General features: G+C 31.2%; 1 protein-coding gene across 1 annotated transcript in view; it reads right to left on the minus strand.

The window, feature by feature from the left end:
- Window positions 1-20,158, minus strand: part of LOC145245925 (lateral signaling target protein 2 homolog) — a 169,850-nt gene that overhangs the window by 5,031 nt on the left and 144,661 nt on the right. The window contains exons 4-10 of the mRNA XM_080107666.1: window positions 17,904-17,956; window positions 15,367-15,456; window positions 14,794-14,883; window positions 12,503-12,604; window positions 8,346-10,013; window positions 2,974-3,134; window positions 1,239-1,520 (exon numbers count right to left, since the gene is read on the minus strand). Coding sequence (XP_079963792.1) covers window positions 1,239-1,520; window positions 2,974-3,134; window positions 8,346-10,013; window positions 12,503-12,604; window positions 14,794-14,883; window positions 15,367-15,456; window positions 17,904-17,956 — 2,446 coding nt within the window. The remainder of the gene's footprint in view (window positions 1-1,238; window positions 1,521-2,973; window positions 3,135-8,345; window positions 10,014-12,502; window positions 12,605-14,793; window positions 14,884-15,366; window positions 15,457-17,903; window positions 17,957-20,158) is intronic.

Consider the following 20,158-nt stretch of genomic DNA (forward strand, 5'->3'; position numbering starts at 1 on the left):
CGGAGAGACCTCAGAGAGAGAGAGAGACGGACGGAGAGACCTCAGAGAGAGAGAGAGACGGACGGAGAGACCTCAGAGAGAGAGAGAGACGGACGGAGAGACCTCAGAGAGAGAGAGAGACGGACGGAGAGACCTCAGAGAGAGAGAGAGACGGACGGAGAGACCTCAGAGAGAGAGAGAGACGGACGGAGAGACCTCAGAGAGAGAGAGAGACGGACGGAGAGACCTCAGAGAGAGAGAGAGACGGACGGAGAGACCTCAGAGAGAGAGAGAGACGGACGGAGAGACCTCAGAGAGAGAGAGAGACGGACGGAGAGACCTCAGAGAGAGAGAGAGACGGACGGAGAGACCTCAGAGAGAGAGAGAGACGGACGGAGAGACCTCAGAGAGAGAGAGAGACGGACGGAGAGACCTCAGAGAGAGAGAGAGACGGACGGAGAGACCTCAGAGAGAGAGAGAGACGGACGGAGAGACCTCAGAGAGAGAGAGAGACGGACGGAGAGACCTCAGAGAGAGAGAGAGACGGACGGAGAGACCTCAGAGAGAGAGAGAGACGGACGGAGAGACCTCAGAGAGAGAGAGAGAGACGGACGGAGAGACCTCAGAGAGAGAGAGACGGACGGAGAGACCTCAGAGAGAGACGAACGGAGAGACCTCAGAGAGAGACGAACGGAGAGACCTCAGAGAGAGACGAACGGAGAGACCTCAGAGGGAAAGAGAGAGAGGGAGGGAGTGAGCTCCAGACAGGGGGAGAGAGTGAGCCTCAGAGGGAGGGAGGTAGAGAGTGAGCCTCAGAGAGGGAAAGGGCCTCAGAGAGGGAGAGGGAGAGTGCCTCAGAGAGGGAGAGAGCCTAAGAGAGAGGGAGAGAGCCTAAGAGAGAGGGAGAGAGCCTAAGAGAGAGGGAGAGGGAGAGAGCCTAAGAGAGAGGAAGAGGGAGAGAGAGGAAGAGGGCCTCAGAGAGGGAGAGGGAGGAAGAGGGGGAGATGGAGAGAGAGAGAGGGCGAGGAAGAGGGATGGAGAGAGGGCGAGGAAGAGGAAGAGAGATGGAGAGAGCCTCAGAGAGAAAGAGAGAGAGCCTCAGAGGGAGGGAGAGAGAGCCTCAGAGGGAGGGAGAGAGAGAGAGAGCCTCAGAGAGAGAGAGAGAGAGAGAGAGAGGGAGGGAGAGCCTCAGAGAGAGAGGGAGGGAGAGAAAGTTAGTCTTAAAGATTGTAAGAGAAAGAGTTAAATGGTTTGTATACCTTGAAATGTCCTTGACCGAGCATATTGATCAAGATTCTGTTCATCATCACTACTACTGCTATGACTGAGTAATGCTGAACTCTGCGATCCTGAGGAAGAAGAGGTTGCAATGTGATGGGCAATTGACATCTGATCTATTGCATGGCTGGCAGCGTAATGGTCAGAACCCTCGACAGCATTGTCAGCTATGACAAGTGGCTCTGAGCAATTAATATCAAAAACTGCTTTCAAGATGCTGCGCAAATCACTTGCAAAGTTCGTTTGTAATTGGTCAGCCACACCTGGAAACAAATAGAAAGCACAGAAGCTTATAAAAATTTATTTTTTTTTTATCAAAAAATTTTAGTAATGCATAGTCCTTTAATAAGGACCGTTGGTTTTAGTTGGGCTCTCCTTCATCTCGAGCTGATATTATAGTCAGTCAATAGCTGAAGCTCTCAATCACATGAAAAGAAATGATACAAGTTTTAAACATATAGATGTAATTTGATTTGTGAGAATGGACTGATTCGGCAGAGAAACAATTCGATGTCGACCACGCCAGTCAGCATTTTTAATAAGATTTTATAACTTAAAAAAGAATTTTTTTTTTAAGGATTAAAAACATCAAAAATATTTTGAAGCCTTTTTTTTTTTAATTAACAAAAGCAATACGAAAATATAATCTCGTTGACAAGTGTTGTTGTCTGTTTTTGTGTTGTTTTTTAAATAAAACAGACTGAAGTTTTTAATAAAAAAACACCAAACTTTTTTAATAAATGTCAATAATAAATCCAAGTATTTTTAGAAAATATTATAGTTAACGAGTCATTTATTTTTTACTCTAAACAATTTAGCTTGAGTTTAAATTTTAAAACATTTGGAAAATCACCGTATATAAATTTAATTTTTAATTCAGATTTTTAAAAAAATATTTTATTTCAATTTTATTAAAAATTGAAAAAAAATCTTGGTTTATTGAATTAATTTTAAAAATTAAAACAAAAAAACTTTGACTGTAATAACGAAGCACTAATTTGATGCTGAATCGGGCACACCAAAATGTACCAAACCCTTGATTTGTAGAAGTCACATATTTTGATGTCACACTATTTTTTCTTGATGTAAATAGACAGGTTTATCACAGGTTTAATTAATTTTTTTAGAAAAGAGGACCAATCATACTGAAGATTGTTAAAACAAAATAGCATATAGCTTTAACATTACAAAACAGAAAAACAAAAACTTGATCAAAAGAAAGAAAAGCTGTTAGAAAAAAAAAATTTTACCAAGAAAATATTTTCTGACTTTGATAAAATTATTAAGTTGATAAATTGTACAAGGGTTGTTTCAAAAGTAAAGCCTCCAATGTTTTAACTGAAAAAGTTGAAAAGCTATGAAGACAGGAGTGGTACCATTAAAACAAGTGACCTTTTGTGCTTCAAAAGGTTTTTTTTTTTTTTTCATAGTCAGCAACATTCTCAATGCACTTTTGCTTAGAATTCAATGATGCATCTCTACTTCTGATGCACATCTATGACAGGGGTTGTTTTCTTAGAGTTTCACATCATCAATATCTTCAACAGAGATGAAACTTTCAGGTCATGAATGCATAAGTTCAGTCATCAAAACAATGCAATTTGCAATCCCCTTTGATCCATCCGGATCTAATAACAAAAAATAGAAGCCATTACTTTCAGAACACTCCTTGTAATTTAAAGTTTCTAAGCGAAAAAACAAAAAAAGGTGCAATACCTGATATGCACACAAATAAACGATGAATGAGATCTGTACTGTTCTGGAAACGTGAACGGGCTTCATTACGTGAAGCCAGTTCGGCTGCTTGAATAGCAAGAGCAATCTCTTCATCATCATGACAATCAGAATTGTAGGAACTTGTTTCACTGCTAGCACAGCTGAGGAGAACAAGAAAATAGCTATTAATACAGCACACAATACAAAAAAGTATTCACAAAACTATATATATATATATATATTTTCAATTTCCAATATATATATATATATATATATATATATATATATATAATTAAATTCCAATGACTAAAATTCAGTCTTTACTCATTTATTTTCGCAATGGCAGAATTGACAGCAGTCTTTACAATTGTTTCACAATGTGCAATATGCTGCAATTAATTACAATTATAGGCTGCTTTTCAGAAAGTACAATAAAAAACAAAACATTTAAGATGTTATACAATGTAGAAAGTTCATAAAAACAAACAAAAAAAAAAACAAAAAAAAAAACAAAGCAAATAACACTCACGCATTATTTGCCTCCCCTTCCCCAGATGACAGAATTCAAAGCAAGCTACCATTTATAATATTTATATACAATTTAATATCATATGCCATTTTTAATGTTTACGTATTATTTGATATCATACATGTCATTTTGAATATTTATATATAAATTTAATATCATATACAGTAGAACCCCGGGATGTAGCATTAATCCGTTCCAGGGTTGAGATCGTAAAGTGAAATTGCCATATGGCGGAGCCAAAGCAAAATTTTATACATTTATGTGAAGTACATATTAAAAATTAGTAACAAAATACAGTACAGTATATAATACACATGTATATAATCAGATAACATAAGTAACACCATAAAACGGGGTAAATAGCATAACCAGGGGCTGGAAAACATTGTATTCCACATTGTAAGCTGGGAAAAAAAACAAACCTTATCCTAGGCCTACTGCATACAGGGGTTCTACTGTATGCCATTGAATATTCATGTATAATTTAATATCATATATGCCATTTTGAATATTCATATATAATTTAATATCATATATGCCATTTTTAATATTCATATATAATATCATGTATGCCATTTTGAATATTCATATATAATTTAATATCATATATGCCATTTTGAATATTCATATATAATATCATATGCCATTTTGAATATTCATATATAATATATGCCATTTTGAATATTCATATATAATATCATATGCCATTTTGAATATTCATATATAATATCATATATGCCATTTTGAATATTCATATATAATATCATACATGCCATCTTGAATATTCATATATAATTTAATATCATATATGCCATCTTGAATATTCATATATAATTTAATATCATATATGCCATTTTGAATATTCATATATAATATCATATATGCCATTTTGAATATTCATATATAATATCATATATGCCATTTTGAATATTCATATATAATATCATATATGCCATTTTGAATATTCATATATAATATCATATATGCCATTTTGAATATTCATATATAATATCATATATGCCATTTTGAATATTCATATATAATATCATATATGCCATTTTGAATATTCATATATACTATCATATATGCCATTTTGAATATTTATATATAATTTAATATCATATATGCCATTTTGAATATTCATATATAATATCATGTATGCCATTTTGAATAATCATATATAATATCATATATGCCATTTTGAATATTCATATATAATTTAATATCATATATGCCATTTTGAATATTCATATATAATATCATATGCCATTTTGAATATTCATATATAATATCATATGCCATTTTGAATATTCATATATAATATCATATATGCCATTTTGAATATTCATATATAATATCATATATGCCATTTTGAATATTCATATATAATTTAATATCATATATGCCATTTTGAATATTCATATATAATATCATATATGCCTTTTTTAATATTCATATATAATATATATGCCATTTTTAATATTCATATATAATATCATATATACCATTTTGAATATTCATATATAATATCATATATGCCATTTTGAATATTCATATATACTATCATATACGCCATTTTGAATATTTATATATAATTTAATATCATATATGCCATTTTGAATATTCATATATAATATCATGTATGCCATTTTGAATATTCATATATAATATCATGTATGCCATTTTGAATAATCATATATAATATCATATATGCCATTTTGAATATTCATATATAATATCATATATGCCATTTTGAATATTCATATATAATTTAATATCATATATGCCATTTTGAATATTCATATATAATATCATATATGCCATTTTGAATATTCATATATATAATATCATATATGCCATTTTGAATATTCATATATAATATCATATATGCCATTTTGAATATTCATATATAATATCATATATGCCATTTTGAATATTCATATATACTATCATATATGCCATTTTGAATATTTATATATAATTTAATATCATATATGCCATTTTGAATATTCATATATAATATAATGTATGCCATTTTGAATAATCATATATAATATCATATATGCCATTTTGAATATTCATATATAATTTAATATCATATATGCCATTTCGAATATTTATATATAATATCATGTATGCCATTTTGAATATTCATATATAATATCATGTATGCCATTTTGAATATTCATATATAATATCATATATGACATTTTGAATATTCATATATAATATCATATATGCCATTTTAAATATTCATATATAATATCATATATGCCATTTTAAATATTCATATATAATTTAATATGATATATGCCATTTTGAATATTCATATATAATATCATATATGCCATTTTTAATATTCATATATAATATCATATATGCCATTTCGAATATTCATATATAATATCATATATGCCATTTTGAATATTCATATATAATATCATATATGCCATTTTGAATATTCATATATAATATCATATGCCATTTTGAATATTCATATATAATATCATATATGCCATTTTGAATATTCATATATAATATCATATATGCCATTTTGAATATTCATATATAATATCATATATGCCATTTTGAATATTCATATATAATATCATATATGCCATTTTGAATATTCATATATAATATGTATGCCATTTTGAATATTCATATATAATATCATGTAAGACATTTTGAATATTCATATATAATATCATATACGCCATTTTGAATATTCATATATAATATCATGTATGCCATTTTAAATATTCATATATAATATCATATATGCCATTTTGAATATTCATATATAGTATCATATATGCCATTTTGAATATTTATATATAATATCATGTATGCCATTTTGAATATTCATATATAATATCATATATGACATTTTGAATATTCATATATAATATCATATATGCCATTTTAAATATTCATATATAATATCATATATGCCATTTTAAATATTCATATATAATTTAATATGATATATGCCATTTTGAATATTCATATATAATATCATATATGCCATTTTTAATATTCATATATAATTTAATATCATATATGCCATTTTGAATATTCATATATAATATCATATATGCCATTTTGAATATTCATATATAATATCATATATGCCATTTTGAATATTCATATATAATATCATATATGCCATTTTGAATATTCATATATAATATCATATATGCCATTTTGAATATTCATATATAATATCATATATGCCATTTTGAATATTCATATATAATATGTATGCCATTTTTAATATTCATATATAATATCATGTAAGACATTTTGAATATTCATATATAATATCATATACGCCATTTTGAATATTCATATATAATATCATGTATGCCATTTTAAATATTCATATATAATATCATATATGCCATTTTGAATATTCATATATAGTATCATATATGCCATTTTGAATATTTATATATAATTTAATATCATATATGCCATTTTGAATATTCATATATAATATCATGTATGCCATTTTGAATATTTATATATAATTTAATATCATATATGCCTTTTTTAATATTCATATATAATATCATGTATGCCATTTTGAATATTCATATATAATATCATATATGCCATTTTGAATATTCATATATAATATCATATATGCCATTTTGAATATTCATATATAATTTAATATCATATATGCCATTTTGAATATTCATATACAATTTAATATCATATGTCATTTTGAATATTTATATATAATTTAATATCATATATGCAATTTTGAATATTCATATATAATTTAATATCATATATGCCATTTTGAATATTTATATATAATTAAATATCATATGCCATTTTGAATATTCATATATAATTTAATATCATATGCCATTTTGAATATTAATATATAATTTAATATCATATATGCAATTTTGAATATTCATATGTAATTTAATATCATATATGCCATTTTGAATATTCATATATAATTTAATATCATATGCCATTTTGAATATTTATATATAATTTAATATCATATGCCATTTTGAATATTTATATATAATTTAATATCATATGCCATTTTGAATATTTATATATAATTTAATATCATATGCCATTTTGAATATTTATATATAATTTAATATCATATGCCATTTTGAATATTCATATATAATTTAATATCATATGCCATTTTGAATATTTATATATAATTTAATATCATATGCCATTTTGAATATTCATATGTAATTTAATATCATATATGCCATTTTTATATTCATATGTAATTCAATATCATATATGTCATTTTGAATATTCATATATAATTTAATATCATATATGCCATTTTGAATATTTATGTATAATTTTATATCATATATGCCATTTTGAATATTTATATATAATTTAATATCATATATGCCATTTTGAATATTTATATATAATTTAATTTCATATATGCCATTTTGAGTATTCATATATAATTTAATATCATATATGCCATTTTGAATATTCATATATAATTTAATATCATATATGCCATTTTGAATATTCATATATAATGAAGGCAGCTGCATTGAATAGATGTCAGCTCTACCACATAATGAAGTTACTTGAATTGATTTTTTTCAAGAAAAGTTTTAAAATAAAGCTGTAGTGTAGTTTTCTTTAGGGTGATACTTTTATCGTTCCGCCCTGCACAAACTTTAGACCCTACTTGTTTTTCAAACAAAGTCACACGTTTTACTTTTTTTACATGTACATATATCATTATCAGCAAAACCGATTGCTTTAAAAATAGATATATATTTGGTCATCTGAAAAAAAAGATTGAAATTTGTAAAGGAAATCTCACCTCTCCCGATCCCATTCACAATCGCTGCCTACACTGCATCCGCTTCGACAACTTGAACAGGTAGAGCTAATACTTTCTGTGTAGCGCAACCTCTGTATTCTGGGAATGTCCAAGCAGGCATCAGCATCATCATGAACCACAGTACCACTTCCGCCACGGTATGAGTTACCTGGTTTGTGTTGGTGGAACTTTTCCAGGGCACATGCGTTCATCGCTGAACTAATCCGATCCATCTTAGAAGTGGCTTTGCATTCTGATTCAGGAGCTCCATGGTTGGAGCGTCCTTCCATCTTGACTTTGTTTTTTATGTTTTGTGTACTATTAACAGATTCACTGCTACTGCGTCTGCAACTCTCGATAAGGTCGGTTGGTGGTCGAATCGTCTCCGATGATCCTGATCGGTCACGCAGTGAATTAGTCGTGTCATGGCTGGGATTAACGGCTTGGCGGGGATGGTGGTGGTGATGATGATGGTGGTGCTGCTGCTGCTGCTGCTGGTTATGTGCATGATTCAGGGATTGCTTAGGAGTCACAGGCATATCCTGCGTCTGTTTGGACTCCCTATCTTTAGTGTCCATGTCTTCGACAGAATTTGACAGCTGGATCGATATTCGTGGAATCTGAAACTGAATGTCGTATTGCCAACTCTGGGTCATGATATTGGGAATTTGCTCCATGGTACAATCGGCTGGGGGAAGCTGGGCAGGTTGTGAGGAAGGACTGATCACACCTAAAGTGGTCAGATTCTGAACAGCATTGTCTATCAATTCGCTGATCACTTCATGGCAAACTGCCCGGCTTTCTGTGGACAGCGGGCTTGAGGGATTGCAAGGAGAAACCTCAAGCTGCTGATGTTGCAGGTGTCGGCCTGATGGGAAAGAAGGGGGAGAGGAAGAAGAAGGAGGAGGAGAAGAGGAAGACGTATATTGTATAGAGTTGTAATTATGGAACTGTCTTGAGAACTGTTTTTTTTTCTGTGACCCAGGAGAGGTATGAGGAGATGGTAACGCCTTTGCCTCCTCCACCGCAGCTGCTTCAAAGACTTCTGAATCAATGATAGACTGGGGGGCGGCACAGGCATTGTTTGCATCCTTGTCTGGAATGGTATGACGACTATTACTACTATTACTGCCACTAGAGTTTGTATCACTGTCCACAATACTGACCCGTTCGTCATCGTCACATGATATGTGGTTGCTAAGACTTTCACTGGTGCTTATATTTTCACTTGAGATACCGGAATCTTTACTCGTACATTTATTTAAAGAAGGTTGCGATGAGATTTCTATACTGTCTGCAGGTCTGTGGTCACTGGCAGGTGACCCTTTTAATATGATAGTCACTACTGAAGGAGAATGACTCATTTGTCCAATACTGAACTCGCCATCACTGTCCGGGGTGACGGGACTACCAGAGTTTGGAGAGTGAACAAGAATGTCCTGTTGACAAGCACCAGAGTCACGGTAGATGGCAGGAGTCAAAGAGGAGATACTAAAAAATCGGGTTTCTCCAGAGGAGACCTTTTCTGTCTGGCATGAGACTTGAGACTGGTGACTGTCCAAGTTGTTAGGGTTGTGAAGAGGCGATGAAAGGTGTGGCTCATCGGTACTACATAGGGCCTTTTCCAGCATGAACAGTTCATCTCGACTCAGAGTGTAGAGAAGTTCTCTGAAAAGAAAAAAAAAAAATTTAACAAATTGGTCAGAGGAATATGTATAGCATACACACACTGATGAGTAAACTAAAGAAAATAAATCTGTGTGTGTGTATATATATATATATATATATATATATATATATATATATATATGGGGAGAGAGAGAGATAGATATGTTTTTAAGCAAACAGTGTCAAAAATAAAGTTAATTCTCATATCTGAGAATTTAAATTAAAATCTCTGCTGGAACAGTGTGGAAAGGTTCTCCCAGCATCTGACTTTACGTGCCCATTTCATAGCTACATTCTGAAATTCTTTTTTGTTCATTTACTTTTTCACCTAATGATGATTCGACAAAGAATTGAAAACGTTTGTGATACATATGGAACTTATATTATTTTTTTTTATTTTTTTTATTTTAACAGATGAGCAAAATTGAAAAAAAAAAAAAAAAAAAAAAAAATCAAAAGCAGAAGCTTTGTTATTTTTAACAATGTTTGCTTAAATGAAAAAAATACTACCTAAATACACACAATTATTTTTATTAACCACAACGCCTTAGTAGGGAGCTGAGTAGTAGATTACATTTAAATTTTTGCATATTTGTATAAGCAGGAAAACAGGAAGCATCAAAGATATGAAATAAGCAGCTCCATTCTTATGAATTGAACAAAAGGTTGATTTTAACATTCCCAACATGACTTTAACAAAATTGTACTTGAAGATGGTATGAGGGTACCAAAGAATCATAAATATGATAATCACGATCAGGATAATTGTTTAAGATGTGTAAAGATGTAAATGTCAAGAACTTTTGCCTCTAGTACTGCATGCAAAGTGACCAAGTCACTAAAATCAATCCTATCTCTTTTCTTCTCAGTCAAATGCTGAGTCAAACCAGAAGAGGCAATATTCTTTCCATCTTCCTTCATTTTCTATCCCCCCCCCCTTCTATCAACTCAAGGCAATGAGAGAAAGCAAAAATGACAAGTTAAGATTTTCCTTCACTATCTCTTTACTTGTAAATCCCATCCCCCTTCCTCCTGGTGCGGTCCTGGATATGACCTAAAACTATATCCGATGGTGAGGCCCCACCTTGCGGGCCTTGGGGAGTGTGGAGCCACCCTTAAATTGCCATTGCTCCCAGGTCCACTCTGACCCGGAGTGGTAGTACCTGTTAGGGTCCCAACTATGGGTTAAATAGAATCTGACTTAAAAAAAATATATATACTCCATTAAAAATCGTCCCTCAAAATAACTAGATTCGGCATTAAATAACCTGAAAAAGGTTGATATGCCATAAAACAAAAACAACCAACCAACAATCCTCCTGGTGCATGAGGCGAGTTTGAGTATATTTGAATTAGGGAGTGAAAACACCTCTTTATTAGATGATGTCTTAAAAAAAAAAAAAAAAAAAAAAAAAACCTACATGGCAAACAAAACAATTTTTTTTTTAAAACTTTTGATAAAGTTGTTTATATCAAGAAATGGGGTGGGTGAGAGATAAACTTTACTTTTTTTACTCAATCCATTTCTTCAAGCTGTTTACACTATATTTTTCTTACCTATCTCCTTATAACATCAGTAGGAAACACGACTAGAGCTCTAAATGTTTTGATTTTGATTCTAGCTGATAGCACCCAAGTCATTTTTCTCTTTAAAAAACTTGAAATCACTACTATACTATATATTAGGTACAATATAATATTCAATAGAGAATTAGCTTAGAGAATTAGTAAATGAAATCTGCATAAATTAAAATATATTTAAGCACATAGCAAAGTCGACCCCCCCCTTCCCTGCTAAGTAATAAAATAAATTAGTAAATGAAAATAAAAAGCCTTTATTTTATTTTTTAAACTTATTTCAGTTTTTTTTTTAGTTGGATTTAAATATCTGAAGTCATGACTATTACAAGAAATTAGAAAATAGCTCAAAATAATTTTTTAAGTCTAATAATAAAATTATATCATTCCTAATTCAAAGTCAATAAATAATTTTATAATTCAAGATAAATTTCAAAATGAATAAAAAGTAATAAGCCAATGTTTATCAAAATAAAGTAGAAGCAAGATCTGTATATTGATTCCATGAGGTTTGTTTTTATTTAATTTCTTTTTTAACCCTTGGCCTACGATGGGTGTGAATTTTTTCACATCACATAAAATCAAGTCTAGGGTCTTTGAAAAAGAATTTTTTATCAAAAAATAATACAAACATAAGTTTCAGTCATTGATTAATACATTTAGGGCAAAGAAAAATTTCATAGTGCTTGAAGACACCATTGCTGCAGTTGTTTGTAATAGAAAACTAAGTGTTAAAAAAATTCACAGCCCACGTAGCCTAAGGGTTAAATGCATGAAATTATTGATTTAAAAATCTCCAACACATGTATCTAATAGGATTTAAACTTAGAGTAGGTGATGCCAACAGCCTACAATGATATCTATTACATCAATCATAAATTTCCTGTAACAAAGTGAAAATGAACACTTACCTAATTTTATAAAGAAGTGGTTGAAAGGGACGGAACATCTCTGACATGTTACTGGTTTCCATATCAGGATTAAGAGGACCTTCAGGATAGACCAGCAAACCACTATGAAAATGGAGATGGTTTTAAAAATAAAGTTGTTTGAAAAGGATTGTATTAGAATAACTACATAGAATGTGAATTAAGATTTTATTTATCAGTTAAAGAAAGAGAGAGAGAGGAAATAAGAGAGAGCAAAAAGAAAAAAATAGTGGGGGAAAAAATGGAGGGGAAGAAAAAATGGTGGTGAAAAAGAAGAGAAAAATGGTGGTGAAAAAGAAGAGAAAAATGGTGGGGAAAAAGAAGAGAAAAATGGTGGGGGAAAAAGAAGAGAAAAATGGTGGGGAAAAAGAAGAGAAAAATGGTGGGGAAAAAGAAGAGAAAAATGGTGGGGAAAAAGAAAAGAAAAATGGTGGTGAAAAAGAAGAAAAAAATGGTGGTGAAAAAGAAGAGAAAAATGGTGGTGAAAAAGAAGAGAAAAATGGTGGTGAAAAAGAAGAGAAAAATGGTGGTGAAAAAGAAGAGAAAAATGGTGGTGAAAAAGAAGAGAAAAATGGTGGGGAAAAAGAAAAGAAAAATGGTGGGGGAAAAAGAAAAGAAAAATGGTGGGGGAAAAAGAAAAGAAAAATGGTGGGGGAAAAAGAAAAGAAAAATGGTGGTGAAAAAGAAGAGAAAAATGGTGGTGAAAAAGAAGAGAAAAATGGTGGTGAAAAAGAAGAGAAAAATGGTGGTGAAAAAGAAGAGAAAAATGGTGGTGAAAAAGAAGAGAAAAATGGTGGTGAAAAAGAAGAGAAAAATGGTGGTGAAAAAGAAGAGAAAAATGGTGGGGGAAAAAGAAGAGAAAAATGGTGGGGAAAAAGAAGAGAAAAATGGTGGGGAAAAAGAAGAGAAAAATGGTGGGGAAAAAGAAGAGAAAAATGGTGGGGGAAAAAGAAGAGAAAAATGGTGGGGAAAAAGAAGAGAAAAATGGTGGGGAAAAAGAAGAGAAAAATGGTGGGGAAAAAGAAGAGAAAAATGGTGGTGAAAAAGAAGAGAAAAATGGTGGGGAAAAAGAAGAGAAAAATGGTGGGGAAAAAGAAGAGAAAAATGGTGGGGAAAAAGAAGAGAAAAATGGTGGGGAAAAAGAAGAGAAAAATGGTGGGGAAAAAGAAGAGAAAAATGGTGGGGAAAAAGAAGAGAAAAATGGTGGGGAAAAAGAAGAGAAAAATGGTGGGGAAAAAGAAGAGAAAAATGGTGGGGAAAAAGAAGAGAAAAATGGTGGGGAAAAAGAAGAGAAAAATGGTGGTGAAAAAGAAGAGAACAATGGTGGTGAAAAAGAAGAGAACAATGGTGGTGAAAAAGAAGAGAACAATGGTGGTGAAAAAGAAGAGAAAATGGTGGGGAAAAAGAAGAGAAAAATGGTGGTGAAAAAGAAAGGAAAATGGTGGTGAAAAAGAAAAGAAAAATGGTGGTGAAAAAGAAAAGAAAAATGGTGGGGAAAAAGAAGAGAAAAATGGTGGGGAAAAAGAAGAGAAAAATGGTGGGGAAAAAGAAGAGAAAAATGGTGGGGAAAAAGAAGAGAAAAATGGTGGGGAAAAAGAAGAGAAAAATGGTGGTGAAAAAGAAGAGAAAAATGGTGGGGAAAAAGAAGAGAAAAATGGTGGGGAAAAAGAAGAGAAAAATGGTGGGGAAAAAGAAGAGAAAAATGGTGGGGAAAAAGAAGAGAAAAATGGTGGGGAAAAAGAAGAGAAAAATGGTGGGGAAAAAGAAGAGAAAAATGGTGGGGAAAAAGAAGAGAAAAATGGTGGGGAAAAAGAAGAGAAAAATGGTGGGGAAAAAGAAGAGAAAAATGGTGGGGAAAAAGAAGAGAAAAATGGTGGTGAAAAAGAAAAGAAAAATGGTGGTGAAAAAGAAAAGAAAAATGGTGGTGAAAAAGAAAAGAAAAATGGTGGTGAAAAAGAAGAGAAAAATGGTGGGGAAAAAGAAGAGAAAAATGGTGGGGAAAAAGAAAAGAAAAATGGTGGGGAAAAAGAAGAGAAAAATAAGAAAAGGAGGAGATAAATAAGGAAAGGAGGAGATAAATAAGGAAAGGAGGAGATAAATAAGGAAAGGAAGAGATAAATAAGGAAAGGAGGAGATAAATAAGGAAAGGAGGAGATAAATAAGGAAAGGAGGACAATAGAAAAAGGGTGAGATATAAAAACGAGAGGAGAGATGGAAAAAAAGGGGGGGGGGAGAAAGAAAAAGGAGACAAAAGAGAAAAAAAAAATCCTTACCAGACAATAGCAAGTCGAGGGATGGTGAACATCAACGCAGGGTCATAGTCATCAATCATGTCTTGTGTGAGTAAACCTAATCTCAATGCTCTGTTGAAAAAAAAAAATTTCCATGAAGAATAACATAAAAAGTCATTAACTACCTCAAGAGTATTATTTATTTGTGTGTTTATTAATGCTGTAAGTCTGATGTTTTAATCTACAAAGAATCAATGGACAGCATGAGCACTAAGACTCTAAAATAAGCAGTCCGAGTTGAACATTTTATTATTCTAGGAGTCAGACCATCTGATTCTGCAACCCAGATTTATATAGTTTGTCATCTTATTGTCACTGAAAGTGATTTTAAATTCAACCATATTTACATCATTTTAGTAATGACATTCCTTTTTTTTTTTTTTTTTTTTTTTTTTTAGGAGAAGGAGGAGGAGGAGGAGGAGGAGTCTTATCTTAAAATATGCTCTGGTTGTACATATGCTAATCTCTCTACTTTTATTGCTATGTTGTACATCTATTCTTCCAAATTTTAGGCAAGTAAAAAAAAAAAAAAGGTATAATTCAATTCAATCTTACCTGTGAACTGTTTCTGAAAATAAGACAGTAACTTCTTGTAAAATGTCATATTCTTTCATTGTTTTTACCGGAACCATCGCACTGACATAACTAGAAAATAAAGAATGGTTTCATTGAGTCACACATTTGAATTAAGGTCAACACACATCGAAGGGAGGGATATTTCACTGTAATGGCGGCAATTCAGATTAGAATATAATATATATATATATATATATATATATACATACATATTAATAAAAAGGTGGAAACTTCAAAACTCCTTTCTTTCTGCATATGTCTTAATTTTCTTCAGTTTGTGTTTATCCGTTACACCTCTGCATTATATTGCCTTCTATAAATTACCTTTATATAAAAATTCATTTTTCACAGATAAGGGTTGTAAGAGGGATATAATAAAACATGAAACGTGAAAATAACAGATGTAATAACTAAAATTACTTCTATGTAACTCACTGGGCTGAGAAGGTGAAATATTGGAAATAATTCAATATATTAGGTAAAAATAATCCCCTGAAAATGGTTGAGAGCTCGTTGGAAGCATATTACTGAGCGTATTACAGTGATAAAAACGTTTTTTAAAAAATTTCAATTTTTTTTTCTGGGTCCAAATAACCATATTTGGGTATTACGAGCCAGAAAAACATTTTGGGTATATTTTAGCTTAAAATGATTCCTTGATAATGGTTGAGGGCTCTTTGGAAGCATATTACTATACTAATTAGAGTGGTAAATGGATTTTTCAAAAATTTCAATTTTGGATGGGTTTGGGTCCACATTAACATATTTGGACATTACGGGTCAGAAACACTTTTTTGAGCAATATTTGACTTAAAATGATCCCCTGATAGTGGTGGAGGGCTCTTTGGAAGAGTATTACATAACAAAGAAAAAAACTTGTTCAATGTACTTATTAATGATAAATTTCTGGATTTTGAGGACGAAGGCCAAAACAAAATCTAGGTAGTAGGCCGAGTCTGTAAAGAAGATATGTTATTGTGTCAACCCACAAGCTTGACAATTGGCAACTTCTTTTCCAAATTCTTAACAATATTACTATCTGACTGTATAAAATAAACCATGTTCAACTATTAAGACAACATACAAAACATCACATCATTACTTCAATAACAGTTTCTCAAGCAGATTGTCGTCATCGCTCAGAGACTGGGTGGACTTTCTTGCAGTACCGTGCGCAATGACCATACTTGCTGCAATGTTTACAGTCAGATGTTGTTTACTTTAGGATCTGAACCTAACCACAATCTGTCAGTTTGAGAATTTTGTTGTTGGCCTCCAAATCAGACTCACGAAAACACTTCAACCCACGACCATTGTTCAGGTCAATGAGTTCCCAAGAGTGGGCAGGTAGTTTGTGTAGAGGCGATTTTTTCTTCAATTGGGTAGGGAAACTTTCTAAATACAATAGGTAAAGTGTGGTTCAAATCTGGAGGTTTGAAGTTACTTGGCTTCTGCGCTTGGCAGATGGAATAGAAGTTGTCACATGTTAATTTTGTAGTGAGAGATTATGATCATTCTGTAAAAGAATTTTAAATCGAATATGTTAAAGAGGATTGCTGTGTTGTTTTTGTTATAAAAGTTATAAAAAAAATTTTTTTTAAATCCCTCTGTACTCAGCTCCTGCCAAAAAAGTTATGCTTTAAGTTTTTAATATCTTGAAATATTTATTCATAATATATAGCATAGGATACAGCTTCATGCCGTGCCCCAGTGAATTTGCACATGCGTAGAAGGTACATATTAAGTCAACTTATGCCTGCTAAATTCCAATTTTCTTTATTTTTACCCTTTATTAGCTTTTTTTTCTGCTAAAAAACACAAATTAATTTTTATTTAACCCATAGATAGACCACTGACAGGTACAAGAACTTCGATTTAAAGTGGACTTCGGAATAACGGCAAACAAGGAATGATGCTACACTATTATAAACTTCCTGGATTCTGGTTTTACCATCAGATGTAGTTTAATACCAAATTGCTGTCCATGCCACTGGACGTAGGTTATGGTCAAAATGATGATATATTACATTTAATCCATAGATGGGACACTGAATGAGAATAGATTTACAGTAATAAAAACTAAGGAGGTGACACCACATTCCTGAAAACTATCAAAATTGCTGTCCTCACACCGGCCATAGTTTATGGTCATACCCAGGTTAGTGAAATGTATGAAATATTTTCATGTCTTATCAGCAAATTTCTGGCGTTTCATTTTTAACTAATCAGTCATCACTTGCAAAAGCTAAAAGTCAATTAATGATACGGTTAATGAGATGAATAAATTATTAGTTGAATGATGAAAATTATAAAAACGGTTGAAACTAATGAATGATAGCAAAATTTGATTACTTAGAACAGTTTATGACAGTTTATTTTAAGTATTCATTGACGTTTGAAGATTAGCATGTTATAACCTAAAGGGAAGCAATCTTGTAGAAACATGTTCCAAACTTACATTAAACCACTATACAATTAAAATTTTAGATATAAATTAAAAACAAAAAAAAACTTACCTTAGTTCAAATTCTGCAAATAATTTGTCAAATATTGTTAATGCTTCCTTGATCTGAAATTGAAAGTATTTAATATTAATATAAATGCTTGATAATTTTTTTTTAACTGAATAGGTTTACGAGTAAGTACAATAAAGCTATTTATAATAGTCTTTTTTTTTTTTTTTTGCAACATTTTAGAAGTCATTTCATGTATAAAAAACATACTTTATTGCTAACAACTATATACAATTAGTTGAACACAAGTCATTGGGCTGGAGTGATTGTGGGTTCATACCTTTACCAATCTATTAATGCACAATTGAATGCAACAGATCTGATATTTGAACTCATAGATCAGGAATCACTTTAGTTACTTTCCCCTTCTCCATTATTATTGTATCACGTTCAGATAACATTAAATATGTAAATTCTGATAAAATTGTAGCATAGCATGATAGATTTTTTTTGGATTTCCACAGTTTAACCATTGTCTTCCTCATCAACAGAAACAGCTGTTCGCCTCTTTAATTGACATGTAACAGTTGACATATAGGAGAGATGGCCTCGGCATAGTCAGATATATTGTTCCTTCTTTATTTTTATGGTGGCTGGAATAATGGAAACAATTAAAAAAGAACAACAAATAACTCCATTACTTGGCTCTGCAATTTGGTTTACTTCTTTACAGTAATTTGTATCATATGCAATCTACATCATCAAGACAAACTGCATCTTCACCTTCCAATCCTCAAAAGGTAGAGGAGGACTCTAAACTGATCAGGTTCTGTTATGCTTATTATGTGTGCACTAGTTTTGCAATATTTTTATACTGTTTTTTTGAATTATGTTTACTGTTACAAAGAAATATGGCAGTCTTGTATTATTTAGAATTCATTAGAACTGCTATAATTAAAAAAAAAAAAAAGGCTATCCTCTCAGGCATTACTGTGATTTTATATGAAGACTAGCAGGCGTTCCGGAGTTGTTTGATCGTAAAATATGCTTTAATATTATATTTTAATTCTTACATTTCATATTTATTATAATAGAGCCAACTCTCTATCGATTATTATATTGTACCTAATATATAGTAGTGATTTCAAAAATTTAAAAAAAAAAAATGACGGTACTTGTACGGTTTAATCAAGACATTCAATAATGAAAATATCGAAAAAAAAAAAAAAAAAGGGTTATATTGTACATATCCGTTTTTTTGGACTGAAGATCTGCAAAAAAAAAAAAAAAAAATTTAATTTGATCGAGTAGTTTTTTTTTTACAGCGGAAAAACACGTTCCTATGAGAGCGCGTTGAAGTCAGCCATTATGGAGTTTGTTGAACACTCCATGGTAGATAACTCCATGTAAAGCGCCGATACTACCTCCCCATCTTTAATACTAGCTTTTCTTCCTAAAAATCGAACCTTTTGCGCTGTATCATAACAAATTGTTTTTTTGCTGTAAAAAAAAAAAAACCTACTTGATGAAATTAAGTGAAATTTTTTTTCGGAGAACTTTGTTCCATAACGGATACGTGCAATATAACCTTTTCTTCGATATTTTCATTGTTTAATGTCTTGATTAAATTGTACAAGTACCAAAATGACTTGTGTGCCATCAGCTTGAATTAAAACCAAAACAAAGCTCTCCAGTGTATGACCTAAATGCATATGTATGCAAAAACTGCAAAAGAAAAAATAATGTTTAATCTATAACTTTTAATTAGTGTATGGACAGAGAAGAAACTAATATAGTTGACTTACACCAAGCCAAGGTCAATGTTTTTTTGTTTGTTTTTAATTTTGACCCTTTAGGAGCTATTTTACCAGCTAAAAATGAAATTGAAAGTGTGCTACAAGTCCAAATACCTGATATATCAAATTTAAAATCTGTAGACCAAATATTCAGAAGAATTTAGTAGAGACTTCTTGCACGCACACACACAAAAAAAAAAAGTTCATATATATATATATATATATATATATATATATATATATATATATATATAATTTCTGTGTGCTAGAACATATCTTAAATTCTATGCAATTATGCAAAATGCAGAAACTATGTGTAAATAGAGTGTAATAGTGAAATGAAACCAATCGTCTAATAAGAAATGATAAAAATGAATAAGTAATTAATTAATGCTCGTTTTTCAAAAGAATATGCAAATTAGTTGATGTTCATGTAGTCGCTCGCATATCCATGACTGAGTATATTAAAAAGTACATTTTAATAGTTTTTAAATAGAAAAAGAAGGCTTTTAATATCAATGT

The sequence above is a fragment of the Euprymna scolopes genome, chromosome 23 (genome assembly GCF_053919585.1).
Source record: "Euprymna scolopes isolate OS-2025 chromosome 23, ASM5391958v1, whole genome shotgun sequence".
NCBI lineage: Eukaryota > Metazoa > Mollusca > Cephalopoda > Sepiida > Sepiolidae > Euprymna > Euprymna scolopes.